Source organism: Balaenoptera ricei, chromosome 1 (assembly GCF_028023285.1).
Source record: "Balaenoptera ricei isolate mBalRic1 chromosome 1, mBalRic1.hap2, whole genome shotgun sequence".
NCBI classification, from domain to species: domain Eukaryota; kingdom Metazoa; phylum Chordata; class Mammalia; order Artiodactyla; family Balaenopteridae; genus Balaenoptera; species Balaenoptera ricei.
The window spans coordinates 58,967,192-58,988,222 of NC_082639.1; the positions used below are offsets into that span (position 1 = coordinate 58,967,192).

The 21,031-nt window shown below is 43.1% G+C and overlaps 1 protein-coding gene across 2 annotated transcripts in view; it reads right to left on the reverse strand.

Annotated features, from left to right (window-relative positions):
* WLS (Wnt ligand secretion mediator) overlaps nt 1-21,031 on the reverse strand; it is a 106,756-nt gene that overhangs the window by 37,714 nt on the left and 48,011 nt on the right. For both annotated transcript variants that reach the window (XM_059924346.1, XM_059924345.1), the window contains exon 3: nt 3,507-3,631. In XM_059924346.1, coding sequence (XP_059780329.1) covers nt 3,507-3,631 — 125 coding nt within the window. The remainder of the gene's footprint in view (nt 1-3,506; nt 3,632-21,031) is intronic.

Genomic DNA, 21,031 nt, shown 5'->3' on the forward strand with positions numbered 1-21,031 from the left:
GAACTTCAAGCCAGGAGGCTGAAATTCTAGTCCTGACCTCACCCCTTGCTGGGTACCTGGGGAAGGTCATCCACCTCATTTGGCCTCACTTTCTTCCTAAGTAAAGCGAGAAAAACATAATTCAAAAAGAGTCATGTACCAAAATGTTCATTGCAGCTCTATTTACAATAGCCAGGACATGGAAGCAACCTAAGTGTCCATCATCGAATGAATGGATAAAGAAGATGTGGCACATATACACAATGGAATACAACTCAGCCATAAAAAGAAACGAGATGGAGTTATTTGTAGTGAGGTGGATGGAGTTAGAGTCTGTCATACAGAGTGAAGTAAGTCAGAAAGAGAAAAACAAATACAGTATGCTAACATATATATATGGAATCTAAGGAAAAGAAAAACAAAGGTCATGAAGAACCTAGTGGCAAGACGGGAATAAAGACACAGACCTACTAGAGAATGGACTTGAGGATATGGGGAGGGGGAAGGGTAAGACAAAGAGAGAGAGTGGCATGGACATATATACACTACCAAACGTAAAATAGATAGCTAGTGGGAAGCAGCCGCATAGCACAGGGACATCAGCTCTGTGCTTTGTGACCACCTAGAGGGGTGGGATAGGGAGGGCGGGAGGGAGGGAGATGCAAGAGGGAAGGGATATAGGGACATATGTATATGTATAACTGATTCACTTTGTTATAAAGCGGAAACTAATACACCATTGTAAAGCAATTATACTCCAATAAAGATGTTAAAAATAAATTAATTAATTAATTTAAAAAAAAATTATATGATCTCTGGGGTTCCTTCTAATGCCCCGTCATGGGTCTCTGTGTGTTCTCCACTTCCCTGTCCTTACAGAGAGGGTAACACCACCACATGAGACAAATTTACCTAAGTCCAACAAATGAGAGAGACACACAGGGTCCTGGGATCCTGGCCTGGCCTACCTGTCTCAGAGACAAATTCACTGTATCCTGCTGGGGACTTTTCCTTATTCACTGAGGTTCTGCCTCTGCCAGTATTTAGGGCATTTAGGAAGAAAGATTTCCTTCTCTCTCTTCCTCCCTCCTTTTCCTTTCCCCCACGCCCCTCCGCCTTCCCCCAAATCCAGCATAAGCCTGGCTAATTAGGACAAATTACAGCAGGTGGCAACTTGACTTTTATTTTTTTTAACTTCACAATCCACCAGGGACTAAAAAGCTTTAAAGCAATTTCTCATTTAATCTTCAAACTCAAGTCTAAATTTCACTGCAATCAAAAAGCATAGATTTGATGATTCATTTCCTTCACACTTTTCAAGGTTTAATATCTTTCTTGAAAGGCATCAGCACACCCTAAAGATAATTAAGCAACTGTCATTAAGAAGCAGTTACAGTCTTCTTAACCGCCTCCCCCTGACTCTGCTTCTCAGTGCCCTCTAAGTGTATACGTAAGGTGAGAAATGACTTTTCCCTTTTCTGAGGTTGAAATTCCATATCCAAAAGCTTTATATCCTTTAGCTTAGACAGCCAACCAGTCTTAACTCTGAATGATGAGGTCAACTTTTAATTAATTTCCTCCACTGCATACAAAGATCTAGAAATATTACATATTTCTCTCCTGCTACCTCCAATTTCTCTTGACCATTCGTTTTTACCTATAGATTGCCCCCAAAGGCCTACCCAAAACAATTCCAGATGGCTTTTGGGTGGGGGGAACCCTATATTTGACCATTCAGCAAAAGGTCTACTGAAGTGATTTTCAAACTTTATCAAGCTTAAGAGAAGGAATTGAAATCCTGTTAAAACACAGATTCCTTGGTCCTACATGCTGAGATTTTGATTCATAGGTTTGGGGTGTGCCCTGGGAATCTGCATTTCCTACAAGCCACCAGGTGATGCTGACGCTGTTAGTCCTTAGACCACACTTTCCATAGCTCTTGTATAGGGAACCTGGGGAGGGAGAATTAACAAACACCAGGTGCCCCAAAAGATGCTTATGTGTAGGGTGCATGGTTTGCCCATGAGAGTTTTAATTTATACCTTTTGTCCTGTTGGCCCGACTAGTGAAACGTGTCCCAGACTTGACTTTAAGTGATAAGGTTCATTATCTCATCTGGTCCTTATAAAAATTCCCAGGGCAGGTATTATTATCCCATTCTGCAAAGGAGAAACTGAAGCTTGGACAGATGAAGCAAGCTTGCCTGAGGTCATGCAGTCAGTAAGTGAAACAGCCTGGAAGTGAAGCCAACTATGTTTTGCTCCAAATCCAGGCCTTTAACTAATGTTCATGAACCTGCCCGGCCCCATCTTACTCCTCTTCGGGGCAGGATGGACAGGGCAGGGGCATGGTACTCAGAGGTTTCAACCTGCCATTCTTACCATTCCACAGGGAGCCCCAACTTTCCAGTTATAGGCAAAAGTGAAGTTAGGAAAGGCCAATGTTAGGAGAAGAGAGGAACTAAATCAGTCAACAGAGCGAGTACTACAAAGTAGCCCAAATCCTTCAGCAACTGACCTGAAGATGTCAAGTGACAAATGACATAAACAGGAATGTGCTTCAGTGCAGTTTGGCCTCTCATGCGTTTCATGCAAAGAAAACAAGACTATTTATGTCTGTGAAGGGACATCAGAGATCACCTAGCTGGTGGTGCTCCTTGTCAACACTCTTGAGGAATGTGAGTAACCATGAGTAACAGTTACTACAGCTCCATTGCAACTTCACAGAGACTTTCAAGGGGGTGAAGGGGGTGGTGAGTGGGGAGGAGGACAGAATCTTGGGGAGGCATGTGTGAGGGCAGCATGTGGCACTGGAAAAGGGCCCCTCACTAATTCTGATTTGGTCCTTATACAGACAAATCCCACTATCCTCTGAGAGTCACTGAGTCCATGCCTGTATTTTAATTCCTGGAGAATCTAACGCCTTTGTCCAAGAGAAAGTGTCTCCCTACTCTCAATGAAGGATAGTGGCTTTCCTCCCCTTGGTGGTTAAATGAGTCTTCCTGGAAGAACCAAAGAAAGGAGAGTCCTAAAAGTATGTAAGAGAACTGAGAGGTCTCAAAGGAAACTAGATTTCTCCCTCAGGTCCTCTTTTTCTCTGTGGTGTTTGTTCCCTGGGATTGTTAGTCTTCACACCCGCACACTGACTTCGGCAACAGAGATGCCGATGAAACAGAGAAGCAGACGAATGTATTGAACCAATATGAACAGATTTGTACACCTAAAATTAACTTAGCAATGATCTTCAAACACTTTCTGTTAATATCCAAAGAACCAAGAATTTACTTTTATGGAGGTATTTCAGAGAAACAACTAAATCACTTCAAACAGACATTCCTTCTTCTGTTCTTTCCTCCTTTGCAGGGACATGAAATATCTACATTGCCCTCTTCTAGGACAAAGGACGGTGACTACTAACCTTTGTGGGTCATGCATGCTTAGGAACAAGAAATGTGTCTGAGCAAATGTTCCCACATACCTGGAAACCAAATAAAAAACCCCATCAACTGAGACTTCAAGGTACCCTACCTTGGGTGAGGTGAAGGTACATTTGAGTTTCCGGGGCACTCTCTCATGGGCCATTTCAGTCCACTCAGCAAACATATCATCTCGGTAAGCCAGGGAAACGTCCATGGAAACTTCTGCATTTTCTCCTGCAAGAGAAAGGATGCACAATTCAGAAACAGCTTCTGGGAAGATACTTTGGAAACAGTTTAAAAATTCTTATAGGCTCTACCATGGAAACCAATAAGACAAAAGAGACGTATCAGTTCCTATCAAATGCCAAACCTGACTCTCCAAACCTGAGGACTTAAAAGTCATAGGATGACTGTCTAAGCTGGACGTTGGGTCCCCTCCCATAACCAACTGCTCTGCCAAGGAGTCAAAGAGCATCCACTTAAATTCCTCCAGAGATGGGGTCTCACTCTCTCTGAGGCAGTTCAAACGATCAGATTCCAACTCATGGTCAGCATTCATCCTCCTTAACTTGCACCACTGGTCCTAGGTCTGCCTGTAGGAGTCCCACAGCAGATGAGGTCCTTTTTCCACAAAAGTTCCTTAGGTACTTGAAACCTGCAACTCATCTGCCTGTGTTTCCTCTCCTCTCTGATAAAAATGACCAACTTTTTCAGCCACCCCTCAGAGACATGATTTAAGTACCTTGGGTGCTTTCTTCAGGACATGCTCTAGTCTGAAAGCATCCTTTTTAAAATTACCCCCAAGAAGCTCTCAAATATAGGCTCTGCTGCTTCTCAAAACCCCTTCTTCAGAGTATGGACAAAGTTAATATAAGAGGTAAAGGGTTTTTCCAAATTAAAGACTTATACACAGACAGGAATATAATAATAAGTTCATAATTGTGCAAAGGAACGTTCACATACACTTCCATATCAATAAGGACCATGAATGGGTTTAACTCACCATAGAACTCATTAAGGAGATTAGAGTAATAAAAACTGCCTCTATCCATTTTGTCTGTTTTATACTCTGTTGAGCAAGTTCAAGAACAGATGAGTCTTAATGGAGGAAAAAAAGCATAGACTACATTTCCAAAATGACCTTGGTGAGCCAGCTCCCACTGGGGTTATGAGACTGGGCTCAGTTCTAGGCTCTGGAACCTGAATATCAGGTCACAAGGGAAACATAAGAATAACTGCCATCTGGAAAATTAGGGCTGTTCTTTCCACTGACCCGGTGTGGCTTGAAGACAATTTGACAGTGTGGTGAATCCCTGGTTCTCTGAGGAAATCTAGGAAGAGAAGGAAATAATGCAGGAAAGAAGGAATTTGAGGCCATTCTGATATAGACCAAACCTTCATGAACATCAGCACCCGCTCCTTTATTAGTATCATTTAAACCCTCAGTCACTAATAATGAACTATCAGAAAGAGAAAGTAAAAAAAAAAATCCCATTTAAAATCACATCAAAAAGAATAAAATACCTAGGAATAAACTTAACCAAGAAGATATAAGACCTATACTCTGCAAACTATGAAATACTGATGAGGTGAACTGAAGATAATACAAAGAAGTGGAAAGATCTCTCATGCTCTTGTATCGGAATAATTAATATTGTTAAAATGGCCACGCTACCCAGAGCTATCTACAGATTTAATCCAGTCCCTATGAAAATACCCATGACTTTTTTCACAGAACTAAAACAAATAATCCTAAAATTTATATGGAACCACAAAAGACCCAGAATTGCCAAAGCAATCTTGAGAAAAAAAGAATAAAGCTGGAGGTGTCACCTTCCCAGATTTCAGACTATACTACAAAGCTACAGTAATCAAAACAGCATGGTACTGGCACAAAAACAGACACATAGATCAATGGAACAGAATAGTGAGCCCAGAAATAAACCCATACACCTGTGGTCAATTAATCGATGAGAAAGGAAGCAAGAATATACAATGGAGAAAAGATAGTCACTTTAATAAGTAGTGCTGGGGAAACTGGACAGCTACATGTAAAAGAATGAGATTACAACATTTCCTCACACCGTATACAAAAATAAACTCAAAATTGATTAAAGACCTAAATGTAGAACATGATACCATAAAGAAGATAACATAGGCAGAACACTCTTTGACATAAATCACAGCAATTTTTTTTTGGATCTGTCCCCTAAGGCAAAAGAAATAAAAGCAAAAATAAACAAATGGGACCTAATTAAACTTAAAAGTTTTTGCATGCAAAGGAAAGCAATGATAAAACAAAAAGACAGCCTACAGAATGGGAGAAAATATGTGCAACTGATGCAACTGACAAGGGATTAATATCCAAAATATACAAACAGCTCATACAACTCAATATCAAAAAAACAAACAATCCAGTCAAAAAATGGGCAGAAGACTTGAATAGACATTTTTCCAAGGAAGATATACAGATGGCCAACAGGCACATGAAAAGATGCTCAACATTTCTAATATTAGAGAAATGCAAGTCAAAGCACAGTGAGATATTACCTCACACCCATCAGAATGGCTACCATCAAAAAGTCTACAAATAACAAGTGTTGGTGAGGATGTAGAGAAAAAAGAAACCTGTACACTGTTGGTGGGAATGTAAATTGGTGCAGCCACTACAGAAAACAGTATGGAGGTTCCTCAAAAAACTAAAAATAGAACTACCATACGATCCAGCAATTCCACTCCTGGGTATATATCCAGAAAAAATGAAAACACTAATTCGAAAAGATACATGCACCCTAATGTTCATAGCAGCACTATTTTCAGTAGCCAAGATATGGAAGCAATCCAAGTGTCCACCAACAGACAAATGGATAAAGAAGATGTGGTATAAATATATATATATAAATATACATATATAAATATACATATATAAATACACACACACACACACACACACGCACACACAATGGAATATTACTCAGCCATAAAAAAGAATGAAGTTCTGCCATTTGCAGCTATGTGAATGGACCTAGAGAATATTATGCTTTGCTTATGTCAGAGAAAGACAAATACTATATGATATCACTTATATGTGGAATCTAAAAAATAATACAAATGAATGTATATAGCAAAACAGAAACAGATATAGAAAACAAACTAGTGGTTACCTGCAGGGAGAGGGAAGGGGTGAGTGGCATGTAAGGGGTATGAGATTAAGAAATACAAACTGCTATGTATAAAATAGAAAAACAACAAGGATATATTGTATAGCATAGGGGATTATAGCCATTATTTTATAATAACTGTTAATAGAGTATAATCTGTAAAAAAAAAAAAAAAAAGAAAACCTGAATCTCTATGCTGTATATCTGAAACTAATATAATACTGTAAATTAACTATACTTCAATGAAAAAATAACTAAAGATAATAAATCTCAGTCAAACATGGTGAATTGGCTACTTATGTTTTCCTCCTCTCACTCCTGAAACTCCACAAAAAAACCAACCAAACAAACAAAAAAACAGTAAAAGAACACATAGGATATTAAATCACAAGGGGAAAAAAAAATGGTAGTGACATGAGCAAACCAGAGACTGCAACAATTTTTTCGAAGATGAAAAACAGATGGAGTAGGATTTCCTGATAGCCACAGAGATGGGCAAAGCCAAAACTCCACAGAAGGGATATTTTGGAAAATTGAGCCAACATGTCCAATAGACCCCCAAGCCACTTAGAACCGGAAAGCACCAGGTGTTGCATAAGACAGAAGAGGCAAGATGTTGACAACAGGGTAGCGGAGACCCCCAAGCCACTTAGAACTGGAAAGCACCAGGTGTTGCATAAGACAGAAGAGGCAAGATGTTGACAACAGGGTAGCGGAGTCAAAGTCTGTACACAGAATCGCTGGAACACCAGTTCTCATCCATCTTCCCATCTCCACATAGTCCAGGAGACTCTGGACTTGAGGACACCAGGCTGTGCAGAGACCCAGGGCTGAGAATGGATAATAAGAGTCTGTATAAGAAACTGTGGGACGCCTGGCTTGGCAGAAGCAATGCTCAGAGTTTGTATATCCTCTTGGTTAGGAACCAGAATGGCTACAACTGTTTGTCACTTGGCAGCCTCAGTGGTCCAAAGAAAGAACTGAGCAGAGCTCCCATCTGTGAGTTGCATATTAGGCACCAGGGTACCTCCTTTTCATTTCTAACATTGTGATTAGGAATTGGGACTTTCAACTCTGTCGAAAGGGCACTTCCAGAACCACAGAACTCAACAGTATAAATCTGAAAGGTATAAAGGAAGTTATCAATTCTCATATTGCACTCCTTGGAGGACCAGGGTTCAGAGCAGCACTGGCCTTAGACACAACACAGCAGGAGGGGCCCTGAATCTGGGCGCCACACTTTTAAAGGGTCCCGCTCTGTCTGGCCCTTTTCCAGCTGTTCTCTTCCTCTCCAGATGAGAAGACCCTGAAGTGAAGGGGACATGTCCATCTAGAGCCTATCCCCTCCCCCAATTTTTAGAACATGGTCCAGGAACTCAGGACCCCAGAATACATACCCAGACAGCTCTGAGCCTACTTCCACATCGTGGGACTTGGGGGAACCTCTCCCCCAGATCTGGCCTCCCAGAGGGAACTACACAACTACTTGTGTACCCTTGGGCTCAGGAGTGCTCAAAGGGCTGCTGTTTGGAGGAGGATACGGACAGAGATTGAGCTTGGAGCGTGGGGTGTCCACACAGAAACACACTCTTTGTATGGGACGGAGCCAGGGTTGGGAAGAAAAGACATCTAGAAGCCCACACTCCCTGGTCCATCACATTTTTGGCACAGAATTCCAAGGCATCCAAGAATCTTAAATTCAAATCCAGACTTCCAGTGCATTACAAAAGTTAATTTGTTACAATTGGATGATAAGACTTATTTGGCTTAACAATTTGCTAAGCCAAGTTTATCACTTTAAAATATTTAGACATGTGGCAGCCATGCCTTCATAGGTACTCTTGCCCCAAAAATGTTAGGAGTGGGCCTGGTACAGAGCAGGTGACTCAGGGAGAGAAAGGGCCAGACAGACTGGCCTCCTGGCCTGCTCCCAGCTTTAAAAGTTATTGCCACCTGTTGGGAATCCCCAGACTGTTTTAAAATATGCTGTTAAAAACAAAAAAAAATTCTAAACACTGTTTTCATGTACAATTACTCTGTGTTAGGCCCTCGTGACTTCCGTGCTTTCATTTAAATGACCTCATGGAACAACTTATAAAGTGGGCATGGATATTTCCTTTTGATTAGTGAGTAAACCGAGGTCCTCAGATAGGAAGTGACTTGCCTGAAGTTGTATTATTGTTGGTAACATGAGAAAGAGAAGTATTTTGAAACTGTCTTAAAAGACAACCATCTTTTTTGTATGGCTTAAAGAAAACTGGGTAACTTGTGATGAAAGAAGCCCCTCAAACTAGTCACAAAATATGAATAGGTAGGTCTTTAATAAAAGCAAGTCTCCGCGTGTAGACTGTCCCCTTCGGCCCTCACACCCATCCGATAAAGAAGAGGTTAGTTATATAAATTGTCCAAGAGTACATGGCTAGTAATTGCAGAGCTGGGCCTTAAACCTCAGTCCGGATCACCCCAGACCCCACCACCCTCTGTTACCTTTGATGGTAGAAACAGAATTCAAAAGAAACTCAACAGTTGCATCAAACACACTGCGTGCAGAGACCACTCAACTCTGACCAAACACAACTTTCTACAGGAGAGAAACACAGCACTACTTCAGAAAACTGACTGGAGGAGAGTGATGCGACACCCCCAGCGTGGAGTTGGAAGCCTGGGGACGCTTGTGCTCATGTTGTGGGTCTGGCCCTAACCAGGTGTGTAGTCAGGGACAGGAGTGAGCCCCGTGGACTGGGGGCAGCTGCTTTCAGCTCCAGCCATCATCGTAAGGCAGCACAGGTCTTCCAACCAGACCTGCTGCTTCTTTCAAGAGAAGCCAGAAATTCAGATGGCTATACAACATCTCTCAATGTCAATAACCAATTTGCTAAAAATAAAAGGAAACAAAACCTCTGCGCAGGTCAGCTAGTGAGACATCAGGCAAGCCGTGTCATTCTTTGGGGGGACACTTATCATACTCCCCCCACACCACCGTTCTTTTCTTTCCATTTCAGCATTAGGTGAAGTTCTTTCTAAAGCTTTCTATTTTGGTTCATGAACTTTACCACATGCTCTGCCTAATCCTCACACATCACCTCCTTCCTTCCTTTGCAATCTGGGGGCAGGTGTTATCATTCCTGTTTGTGAGGCAGAGAAGCCAAGACTCGGAAAGCTTTACCCCTAGAAACATCAGACGCTCAAGCTTCTAGAGTGTCATGGCGTATAATTCTTACAGAAACCACAGGGAGAATGGCCGGTTCAAGTGGCCCTCGAGCCTTCGCTGGCTTGACTCTGTGATCTCCCCTACCCACCCTGCCATGAACATTCAGGTTCCTTACCCTGTTGGAATAGGACTTGCCTCCTAGGATTCTGTGATCATTAAATTAGTTACTACATGAAAAATCCTTAGAATAGTGCAGAAAGCATGAAGGGTTAGCTACTGTTTTTATCATTTTATTAGGGAAGTGAAAGTCAGTCTTATACTTACTTTAATTCAAAATAATTACCGGGTTTCAGGGACATGGAACCTCCCACTATGAACCCGTATCCAAACCTGGAACACAAAACTCAGAAAAAGGAAAACACTGGGCAGAGAAACGCAGCAAAGCTCTGAAGTCAGCCACCAGAATCACTTTCTCTTCTGTCTCCAATGGACTCGGAAACAAAGTTCAGCTTTAATGACTATGTTGCATGTAATAAAACACTGGTCTCATGACACCCCTCTCCTCCCCACAGAGATAATGAAAGTAAAGCATCCAATTTGAACTCCCTGGGAGAATGGCAGCAAGGCCAAGGCTACCTCTGGCACCTGGAGAACCTTCCCTATAAAACAAGGACGCTGGTTATACCAGTTCCATGGGGTAAAGTTGTGAAGTATCAGCATAGGGCATTTATAGATTTGAAATGCATGGTTTTCCGCACCTAAACGAGACCAGCAGCTTTGCTATCCTGTGGGTTGTCGGAACCTCGCGTTTCTCAAATGGCTTTGGAGACACATTTTGGTTGCAGGGAAAATCCATTCTCAATACCGGGAAGGGAGGTGTGGAAAGACACACTGGGTATTTCCATCCTGTTATGGGAGCAGTGCTCTGATGTGAGGAACCTGCACTCCAGGGTTCCGGAGGAGCAGATCCAGGCTGCAGAGTATCATTACAAGCAGAAAGATCTGTGCCTTTCCATATTGGGAAGTATAGACCAATCATATCCTTAAGAAGCATTTATCTCCGTATGAGTTAAAAAGCCCTGCCCTTCATGAGAAAAGTGTTTGCCAATCAGTTTTCTGAAGACAAGTGGAAGGCCAGAGAGGTGAGCAAGTCCTTAGCATAAGCCAAAAATGGTGGGGGGGACACATAGCTAGGAAAACAGTGTGAGCACCTCAAGAAACCTAGGGCAGCTGCTTAATGTAAGAATGGCCCCTGGGAGGAGGGGCTGAAGTGATGAAAGATGAGCTTTCCTTGAGGAAAAAGAAAGAAAGTAATCAAAATGCTTCTTACTTACACTTTTAGAAACAGGTATTTGCCAGCCAGGATAGTACAAACAGTTTGGAGGCCAAACAGATCTGCTTTTCAATTTAATCTTTATGTCTTCCTAGCTAAGACACCTGAAATGTCTTAGTTTCCACCTCTGCAATATAGAAATAGTGGGACCTACTTCCCAAGGCTGTTGACAGGACCACTTGGCATATAGGTACTTAAAAATACTCACTCCCTTTCCATCCAGTCCTAGGATGGTTATGTTATATTATTGATCATTTAACTGGAAATAAAGGGGAAAAGGGGGAGGACAAGTTACATTAAGAGTTAATAAAGAATTATTTTATGGTTGTCAAAAGCTTTTCAGTTCCCTGAGAAACCTTGATTTCCCTGGGCCCTTGTTCTGGGAAAAAATTAAAGAGATTTCAAAATGCTCACATGCATTCCCACGTTACATAGGGGAGCTGCCAGTCACCAGGTTTGTTTGGGTAACCTCAGAAGGAGGCCGCGCAGACCAGCCTCCTCCCAGCCTCCTGCAGACATATAATCTGGGGTTATTTATGCCAGCATTCCTACCCTGATCAAAAACTCCCTGACCTGGCTTGTATTTTCTTGACGTTTTCAATTAAGGAAATAACAAAACCAACCCTGTCCTATATCCATGGTTAGGTCTGGCAAAAATGGACTCAGCTAATTATAAATTTGGTCTCAGCTGTTTTCTTAAGATGCCCTACAGGCCTGGGTGTAAGCAGTTATAAAATGAATGAGTACAATTATTTTGCAAACCAGCCTAACAGTTTAGTTCACACCACCTCTCTCATTTTTCCCCCATCACGTCAAGCATTTGCGTTGTGGAGAAATATTTTCCACATGTAGGAAGACATTTTTCTAAGCATCATCAGAATGATCCCTTGCTATATTCTGAAGCAGTATCTCCTAATTGAAGTAAGCTGTCTATGAAACATGACTAGGGCATGGGGGAATGTTCCTCACATCAGGCCCTTTGCAGTTAGAAAACATCCACTCACGCTTATTGCGCCCTACTGGACTGCTTAAAGGCTATACATTTGGAAAAGTATCTGGGGCATCGAATGTTTTGTAAACAAATGAATCTGCAGGACCACAGAATATAGAAAAAATACATCCTGGTGTTCACTGGGTTGTAGAGTAGCTCTTTCCCCTTCCAACTCAGCTCACTTGCCCTGAGGGGTCTCATCTGCTCTTGGGACACCAGCCACCTCTCAAGTTCAGATTCCCCTCCTAAGTTTCAAATCTGCACGCTCACTACCCACTGGATGGCTTTATTTCTGTGGTTCAGAAAAGAAAGCCAAACCACCAAATCTGGTCAATTCTCTCAGCTCATCAAGTCTTGCAGATTTACCCCCGTCTCTCTCCTCACCACCACTCCCCGTGTTCAAGGCCACCATCATCTCAGGTCTAGATGACGCAAACACATGCCCCATGCCTGTGTTTCACACTGTAGCCAGATAGATGATTTCTGAGATACTTTCAATGTCTTTACATTACCCTCAGTCTAATGTTGAAACTCCTTGAATGGCATAAGAGACTAAGATCTGATTCTTGGTTAGCATCCCAGGGTCTCATCTTGCAAACCCTTCCCTATTCCTGCCCCCCCAGACTAGTCACCTTAGCCCGCCATCCTGCCTCCAGCCTGGAAGATGGGTAAGAGTTCAGGCTCTGGAGAGACGCAGCCTGGAATCACGGCCCACCTTGGCCACTCGGTGGCCAAGTAGGCAAGGTGTGCAACAGTAGGCAAGCCACTGAACTTCTCTCTCTATAAAAGGGGGATAACAATATGCCCATCTCCTATGGCTGTGAGGACTAAATGTGCTAATCACTCAGCACAGCCCTGGCATACAGTAAGCACTCAGTAAATGCTGACTGCTTTTTAAAGTCTGCTACTCAAGGTTACCTACACTTACTGCACTTGGGGTTCCTGCTTGCACACCAGGTTTTTACTAGGTGTCCCCTTTGAGAGGATGAATTACAAAAGAGCTTCTTTGCCTCTGGGCTGCAGACAGTACTCTGCAGATAGTGCCTGGCATTCCCACTCATGCCAGAACAACTCCTCCTCATCTTCTAGAATTCTACAGATTCATTCCCACCTTCCCTCACCCACTAAAACGGATGAAGTGCCCCTCCCTCTTGCTCGCACAGTACCCTGTGTGTCCAGCACTGTAACACGTATCCTACTGCAGTTCAACTACCTGACTACGTACCTGTATCTCTTTCCCTACCCACCTCTCACTTAGACTGAGAGGTTCCTGAAAGCCAGGGACTACCTCAGTCACAGCTATATCACCCATGTCTTTACAAAACAGAGAGTCATTAAATATTTGCCAAATTAATGAATATCATTCTTCTTTCTCCAAATATTCCTACAATCCAAAATTCCCTCCATCACTCCATCACCTCTATAACAAACGTGTGTAGTCTATAGTTTGCTCTGTTTTGGTGGCATTCACTTTCTTTTCCCCACTGCCTGCTTCCCTTCTCCCACACCCCCCCTCCCACACACACACACACTCAGAAAAAAGGATGTTCCTCAAATTTGGCCAAGGGTCCCATCAAGAAGCAACATGCCTGTTCCCGGGACCGGGTGGAAGGGGAGGAAGCCTGAGGGAGGCACCGTCTCCTTCCTCCCGCTCCATCTGAATTATAATATGGGGTTGCAGGAGTGTTCTGCTTGAGACGACTAGTAGGGGTAAAGGAGGAGAAAGGATGTAGCCGCAGGGACTAGAAACCAAATAGTTCTCTGACCTGTTCTAGAGTTTAAGGTTTAAGTAAAGCAATAAAAAGATGGGTCTTTGAGGTGTGTATCATGCCTGCCCAGGTCTACAGGGATAAGAGAATAGATGGAACTACTGGCAAGAGACTTCAGAGAAGAAAAACTGTACAGCACCCATTTGGGTATAACACGTCAGGTCTCTGGTAATCTACTCAAGCCTATTTTTCCAGGACAGAAAAGAAGCCCATCAGGAACTCATAACAGGAAGTCATAACAGCTGGTGTGGCCACCAAGATGGAATAATATGCCTCTGAAACCTCTAATTCTAAATGGACCATCCAATCCAATTCATTTTTTCCTCCACCAAATATGTTTAAGCACCTACTAGTTTCTATGCACAATAGTGGGGATGAAAAAGACATACGAGGCAAAGTCATTGCCCTCGATTGCTCACAGTAAGGTGGGGATGGCAGGCATATACATAAATATTATCTCATGTGGGTAGTACATCTAAAGTAGTTATATACAGTCAGTCCTCTATATACAGATGCAGAAGCTGAAGATATACAAGGCTGACTGTACTGCACCATTTTATATAAAGGACTTGGGCGTCCATGAATTTTGATATTCAGGTGGATCCTGTAACCAATCCCCCAGGGATATCGAGGGATGACTGTAGTCAGCACAAAGATGTCAAGAGTGCTAGGTAGGGGGACAAGAAATGCAGCATAGAACACACGATCTTCTAGATTATCTCATCTAGAAGAGATGATGTTTAACTGTGAATCACAGGATGAGTAAGAGTTCACTAGGTAAGGAAGCAGGAGAAGAAATTATAGGCAGAGGGAGCCGCATGCCTAAAGAGTCATGGAAGCAAAAAATAGGACAGTGTAGTCAGAGAAATCAACTAATTCAATACGGCAGGGAATGGGAAAAGGAGTGGAGAAAACAGACAAGGTTGAGAGGAGGAAGGATTTTCTGACAAAGAGAAGAAACATGCTCTGAACGCTGCATTTTATTTATTTATTTATTTTAATATTTTACTTATTTATTTATTTTTTGGCTGGGTTGAGTCTTCATTGCTGCGCGCAGACTTTCTCTAGTTGTGGCGAGTGGGGGCTACTCTTCATTGCCGTGCGCGGGCTTCTCATTGCGGTGGCTTCTCTTGTTGCGAGCACGGGCTCTAGGCGTGTGGGCTTCAATAGTTGTGGCTCGTGGGCTCTAGAGCGCAGGCTCAGTAGTTGTGGCGCACGGGCTTACTTGCTCCGCGGCATGAGGGAACTTCCCGGACCAGGGATCAAACCTGTGTCCCCTGCATTGGCAGGCGGATTCTTAACCACTGTGCCACCAGAGAAGTCCCAGCATTTTCTTTAGAAGGATGTTTAAGCAAAGAGATCTGGCAGCTGTGTGAAAGGCAGAGTGGGATAAGGTGGGGGAAGAGGTAGAGAGATCTAGAAGAAACTGCGGCCCGCTGCGCTTACACAGTTTTCAGCATGTTTAAGATTATTTCATCTCATAGTAAAGATCACCAGAAGGACCTTCCCCATTTTCCAAGGAATTTGAACTCAACAATGAACCAATCTTTTCCTAAAAAAGCTAGAGAAATCAGAACCATCCAAGCTGGCAAGTGTTAAAACACTGGAGAGCAAATGTGGCAACACTGCTCTTTCCTATTTGACCATAATCAACATAAATGTGGAGTGAAAACAAACTTGACAGCCAAGGGAGGGAAACACACAGTGGGTTTCTTTGCTTTCTCCCCAGGACACCATCAGTGCACAGAGCATCTGGAATAATAGCCAATGTGATGGTTACGAAAATCTACCTGCCTCTCCCTCTCTCTGTCTCTCTCTCTCTCTGAATGCAATTAGAGAAGAGAGCCTCATTCACACTGAATCTAAAAATAGACGACGGCGGAGTTCACAGACTGACAGCTGCATTCTCATACAGTAACCAGGAGAGGAAAGGGATGGCTAATTTAACTTAACAACTCCCAAAACAAACAGTGCAGAAGAAGTCCAGGATAAAGAGAAAATACAAAGGTCACTTCTTCAAAGGGCTGGAAGAGGAATGGGGTCACTCTGTGGCAGTTTATTAGTCCTCCTCAAATCCAGATGAAACCAGTGAAGTAGTGTGCCCAGATCTGCCCAGAGTCCTTCAGACAGGAGCTCTGGCAGATGAAACGGCTGAAGAAATGCAATCAAGATCAAGGCAGGAGGGCCAGGACTTGTCTTCTTAACTTTTTCCTACATCACCTGGATACCTTAAAAGCTAAGAAACTCACTCCATTTTCTAGATAAATGAGCTCTTCCCCCTTGCCCCGCCCTACCATCACCATGTCTAAATCACACTCTGCCTAGCCTGAGGCAGGAAAAAAAAAAAAAAGTTATCCAGGAAATTAACATGGATCATTAAGGGAAAGAAACCAGGTGTCTCAAAGGAGTTCACCCTTTCTTTTTTCCTCTCCTCAGTCCCAAAACGTTTTGTTCCCCAGTCTGCCCTGCCCAGGGAGGGGATTATGGTTGGGCTTCAAAAGAAACAAGGGAATGCTTGTGGGCAGGAAGCAGATTCTCTCTGCAGCTCTCCCACAGATCTGTGCTGGCTCTCAGGGCGGCTGCCAGCCAGCTAAATGTCAGATCGCTGCACCCCGCATTCCCGAGCCACACCACCTCCATTGCCCCGGTGACTAAGCTGTTTCAACAGCTGTGTCACTGCTGGAGTCGGGCCAGTGTTATTTGCACAGAGTATGTGCTTCGTGCGGCTTAGGTGGGGAATTATTGCAGACGGGACTGGGGTGCTATTTGCAGAGCAGGTCCTCCCCTTGATCATCAGCAAGGGCATCCCCTGACCTCCGGGCAGCAACGGGACAATGTTGGGCTGCTGCTCAGGCTTCCGGGAGACGGTTGGACTCATAACACCACAAAGAGGGTGGAGAAGGCGTGTGTGTCTGTGAGACAGAGAGAAGAAGTGTAACCAAAAACCAGGACCCTGGGTTGGGCCCCGAAGACCTCAACGGCCCCTCCCTCAGTAAAAGCCACCAGTACTAAAAGGAGGTTCCTTCTTCTGCCCTTCCTCTCCAGCCGTCTCCCTCAGTCTCTCCTTTGAAAGCCTCTTTCCTTTCATGTAATGTTGGCACCCCCTTCATCTCTGTAGGTCTCTCTAGGCACCTCTCCACAAACTTGCCTCTGAATGACACTAGGCCTGGGCAACGTCCCCTTGTGTGCCTTGTGCCCGTGCCTCTTGTGTTCCCTCAGCCCCTGGCCTCCCCCTCTCCCACTGCATCGCCTACCGTCGTTTATGTTTATCTCGCTCCTGAAGCAAGCTGGGCCCGTGGACTCTCGTTCGTGCCCTCCCACCCGCTACAGTCTAGCCTCTTGCCCAGCAAGGCAGGCACAGCAGGCATCCCTCACTAACTGCTGAACGAAGCAACCCAACGCCCTTCCAGCGAGGGCTGATGGGACCCAGGCAAAGGCATTGCACTTGTGGCCTTTCTTATCTGGGGGCAGGACCAGTTTCCACTTGTGGTCAATTCGACGCTGCACCCAACCAGGAGCCCTATTAGCCTGCTCTCCCTCCTAAGTTGTTCTCACAACAGCAATCGGGCTACATTTTCTGACATTAAAGAGATCCCAGAAATGTGTTTTCTTAACCGTAATTCAAAAAGAGTCATGTACCACAATGTTCATTGCAGCTCTGTGTACAATAGCCAGAACATGGAAGCAACCTAAGCGTCCACTGACAGATGAATGGATAAAGAAGATGTGGCACATATATACAATGGAATATTACTCAGCCATACAAAGAAACGAAATTGAGTTATTTGTGGTGAGGTGGATGGACCTAGAGTCTGTCATACAGAAGTAAGTCCGAAAGAGAAAAACAAATACCGTATGCTAACACATATTTATGGAATCTAAAAAAAAAAAAAAAAAGGTTCTGAAGAACCTAGGGGTAGGACACGAATAAAGACGCAGACGTAGAGAATGGACTTGAGGACACGGGGAGGGGGAAGAGTAAGCTGGGACAAAGTGAGAGAGTGGCATGTACATATATACACTACCAAAGGTAAAATAGATAGCTAGTGGGAAGCAACCGCATAGCACAGGGAGATCAGCTCGGTGCTTTGTGACCACCTAGAGGGGCGGCATAGGGAGGGTGGGAGGGAGATGCAAGAGGGAGGAGATATGGGGATGTATGGATATGTATAGCTGATTCACTGTGCTGTAAAGCAGAAACTAACACACCACTGTAAAGCAATACTCCAATAAAGATGTTAAAAAAATAATAATAAAGGATATTCTAAAGACATAAAAAAATAAAAAATAAATAAAATAAAAATTAAAAAAAGAAATGTGTTTTCTTATAAAGGAGGTCTTGTATTTTAAAAAGAAATAAAACAATGATTCTCTAAAGCTCACATTTTTGAGTGCCTATTACGTGCAGACATTTTCAGCTGCACATAGATGCCAGCCAGATATAAAAGATCACCTGCAATCTCAAAACGAGGAAACTGGGAAGGAGGCAAACTGTGAACCAGGCCTGCCCACCTCCACCACTCCAGGCCTTTCCTATCATGTCATGAGTTCGGGGACGAGACCTGTTTCTTGCTCTAGAAAAGCCACTAATTAGCTGTACGATTGGAGTAAGTCACTGTACACATTGTATTTTTTCATTAAATACTGAAGTTGAACGTATGATGACTAAGGTCCTTCTAGTTCTAACATCTCATGAATGCAGAAAACTAAACCACTAGCTGCTTAACTGCCTTCTACCTTTGAGGCACTGCAGTAAAAACAAAGAACAGTAAAACAATTCCTGCCCTCAGGGCACTTATAATGGAGTTGGAGCAACCAGGGATAAAAACTTGATTTTGACTAACATGAGTTAAACAGAAACAAATACAAAAATACCAGAGTCCATGGCAGTCCTTGAGAAATAACAAAGTCATAACTATAAAAGGACAAAAGTGCATTTCAACAATGGTTTCTCTCCCCCCCCAAAAAATACTTTTGTGCTGCTGGCAGGAAAAGCCAGCTACCAGAAGGGATCCCGTCTGTTTCACGGGAAAGCTTTGTTTCCGACAAGTTTCGTAAAGGAAAAAGTAGGCTAGAACAAGCTTTTTATTTCCAACCCACCTTTTCTTCGTTCCCATGAATGAGGAGGGGATAAGAATGACAGCAGGCAGCCAGGGAGAAAAATAATATGGCTGGTGGGTCCTGACCTCTTGGATTCCTGCCGACAGAGAAGCCCGAGAGGCAACATTTAATTGTGAAAAAACCAGCCTTGCTTGCCTCTTATCTTTCTCCTCTGTGACTTAAAACCCACAATTACTGGCAACCCCTAGATTCCGAGTCACTCAGCTGGTGGTGGCAGCAATGGCTGTGTCTGTAGCTGAAAAGAAAAAGGGGAGTTCGATTTTACCTGCCTCGGAAGCCAGCCTCATGCGAACACAGCCCTAACCCAGCTTTACGACTTCTCCCATTAAAAAGTTCACAGATGCCCTCCTGTCGGGAAGACCACCATGCGAGAAGTCCAGATGGAAAAAAAAAAGAAATTCAATTTCCAGCTGCTGTATAATTCAAAGGACAAGCTATGAGTCTCAAATCCTGAATTCCACATTTCATTTCAGCCCTAAATATGTGATTTTCAATTCCTTTTCTCAAGGATCAAACTCCAAATTTCTTAGCCCGGTCATCAAGGCAACTCACTGACTGGCCCCTCTATCTTTCAGGAGCTTATCTTTTCTCTCCAATCTAGAATTCTTCTAACAAGTAAATTTACTGTCCTTTGCATACAACACGTCATTTCACAGTATTTCACGGTGGAAAAATATGGGTCTTAGTCCTGCCTTTCTCAGCTGCAAACCAGATGACCTTGGAGAAGTCACATACCTTCTATAATCTCAGTTTGCAGACCTCTAAAAGGTTGTCACCCACATACCTCCGCTCCCATCTTGACTTATTACTCTATTCCCAAACATTTTAATTTATATATTCATATGTTTACAGTCAAATAAGATTAAATCATCCCTTGTGGACATATTCTCCTAAGGATGCTGAGAATTTCCCATAACTTCTATTTTAGGGTGTTCTCCAATTGCTTAAGTGGTGATCAACATGCAATTTGGCACTCATGGGGTCTACCTATACCATGAAGTTGGAACTCTTACCTTGAGATTCATAAATCTCTAAATTCCACAGACGACCTTCAGGTCTTCTGTTGAAGTATGAATACAAAATATCTGAATGGGGCTTATGCACATTTTTCTCCCAAGGTCAAGGTCCTTGATCCAAAGTTAAGAACCACTGTCCTGAAGTAATGAAAGGCCTAAGGCCATCATCCACCCAGGTCCTTGTTCTGCACATTTGACCCTGCTGCCTCCCTTTCTGGGCTACTATATTCTCTCCAGAACTCACATTTCTTCTCTCTGCTCAAGTCCAAGAATAATAACTCACCTTTACTGAGCATTTACTCTGTACACTTACTATGTAAAAGCCTCACATGTATTTTATTCTAGTTTCATCCTTAAAACAATCCTAATAAGGGTGGTACTACTATTATATCTATTCTATTGATAAAGAAAATGAAGTATAAGGAAGTTCACAAACTTACCAAAAGTGTCATATAATTTGTAAGTGATAGGTCGGGGATTTGGCCCAAAAACTCTGGCTTCCCAGAACAAAATAAGGCTGCCCTTGGATTGTTTCTTTGCCATCAGATAGTAGAGTCACAAATTCCAACATCTCCTTTAAGACTCCACCCTTCAAGACTCAGTTAAAAAACTATCTTCGCAGTTAGTTCATCATTTCCCCTTCTGTGTTCGTGGAATATTCTGGGCACTTAGCACTGAACACATTAGTGTGATATTCTTGTTTCTTTCTCTCTGAACTAGACAATGAGTGCCTAATTCTTTTGAGTACATCTCAAGTATTTACTGTGCCTGGGGCTGTGCTAGGGACCCAAAGATGAACAAGATACAGTCCCTGCCCTCAAAATTCAGTCTTTCAGGACAGAGAGAAGTAAACAAAGAAGGGTCATGATGTTTTTTGAAACTGTATTATGAAGGATAAAGACTTACCTTCATACTTTAATTTCTGAGTAAAAAATGCCAGCACATAGTAGAAGCCCAATAAATAAGCAATAAATGAATGCAGGACATTGGGAAGGGGGCCTCAGAAGCTGGACTGTTAAATTTAAAAGATCTACCATCCCTTTATGAAAACTCTTTGAGGTTATTTATATACTGACTCACCTAAAAACTGTT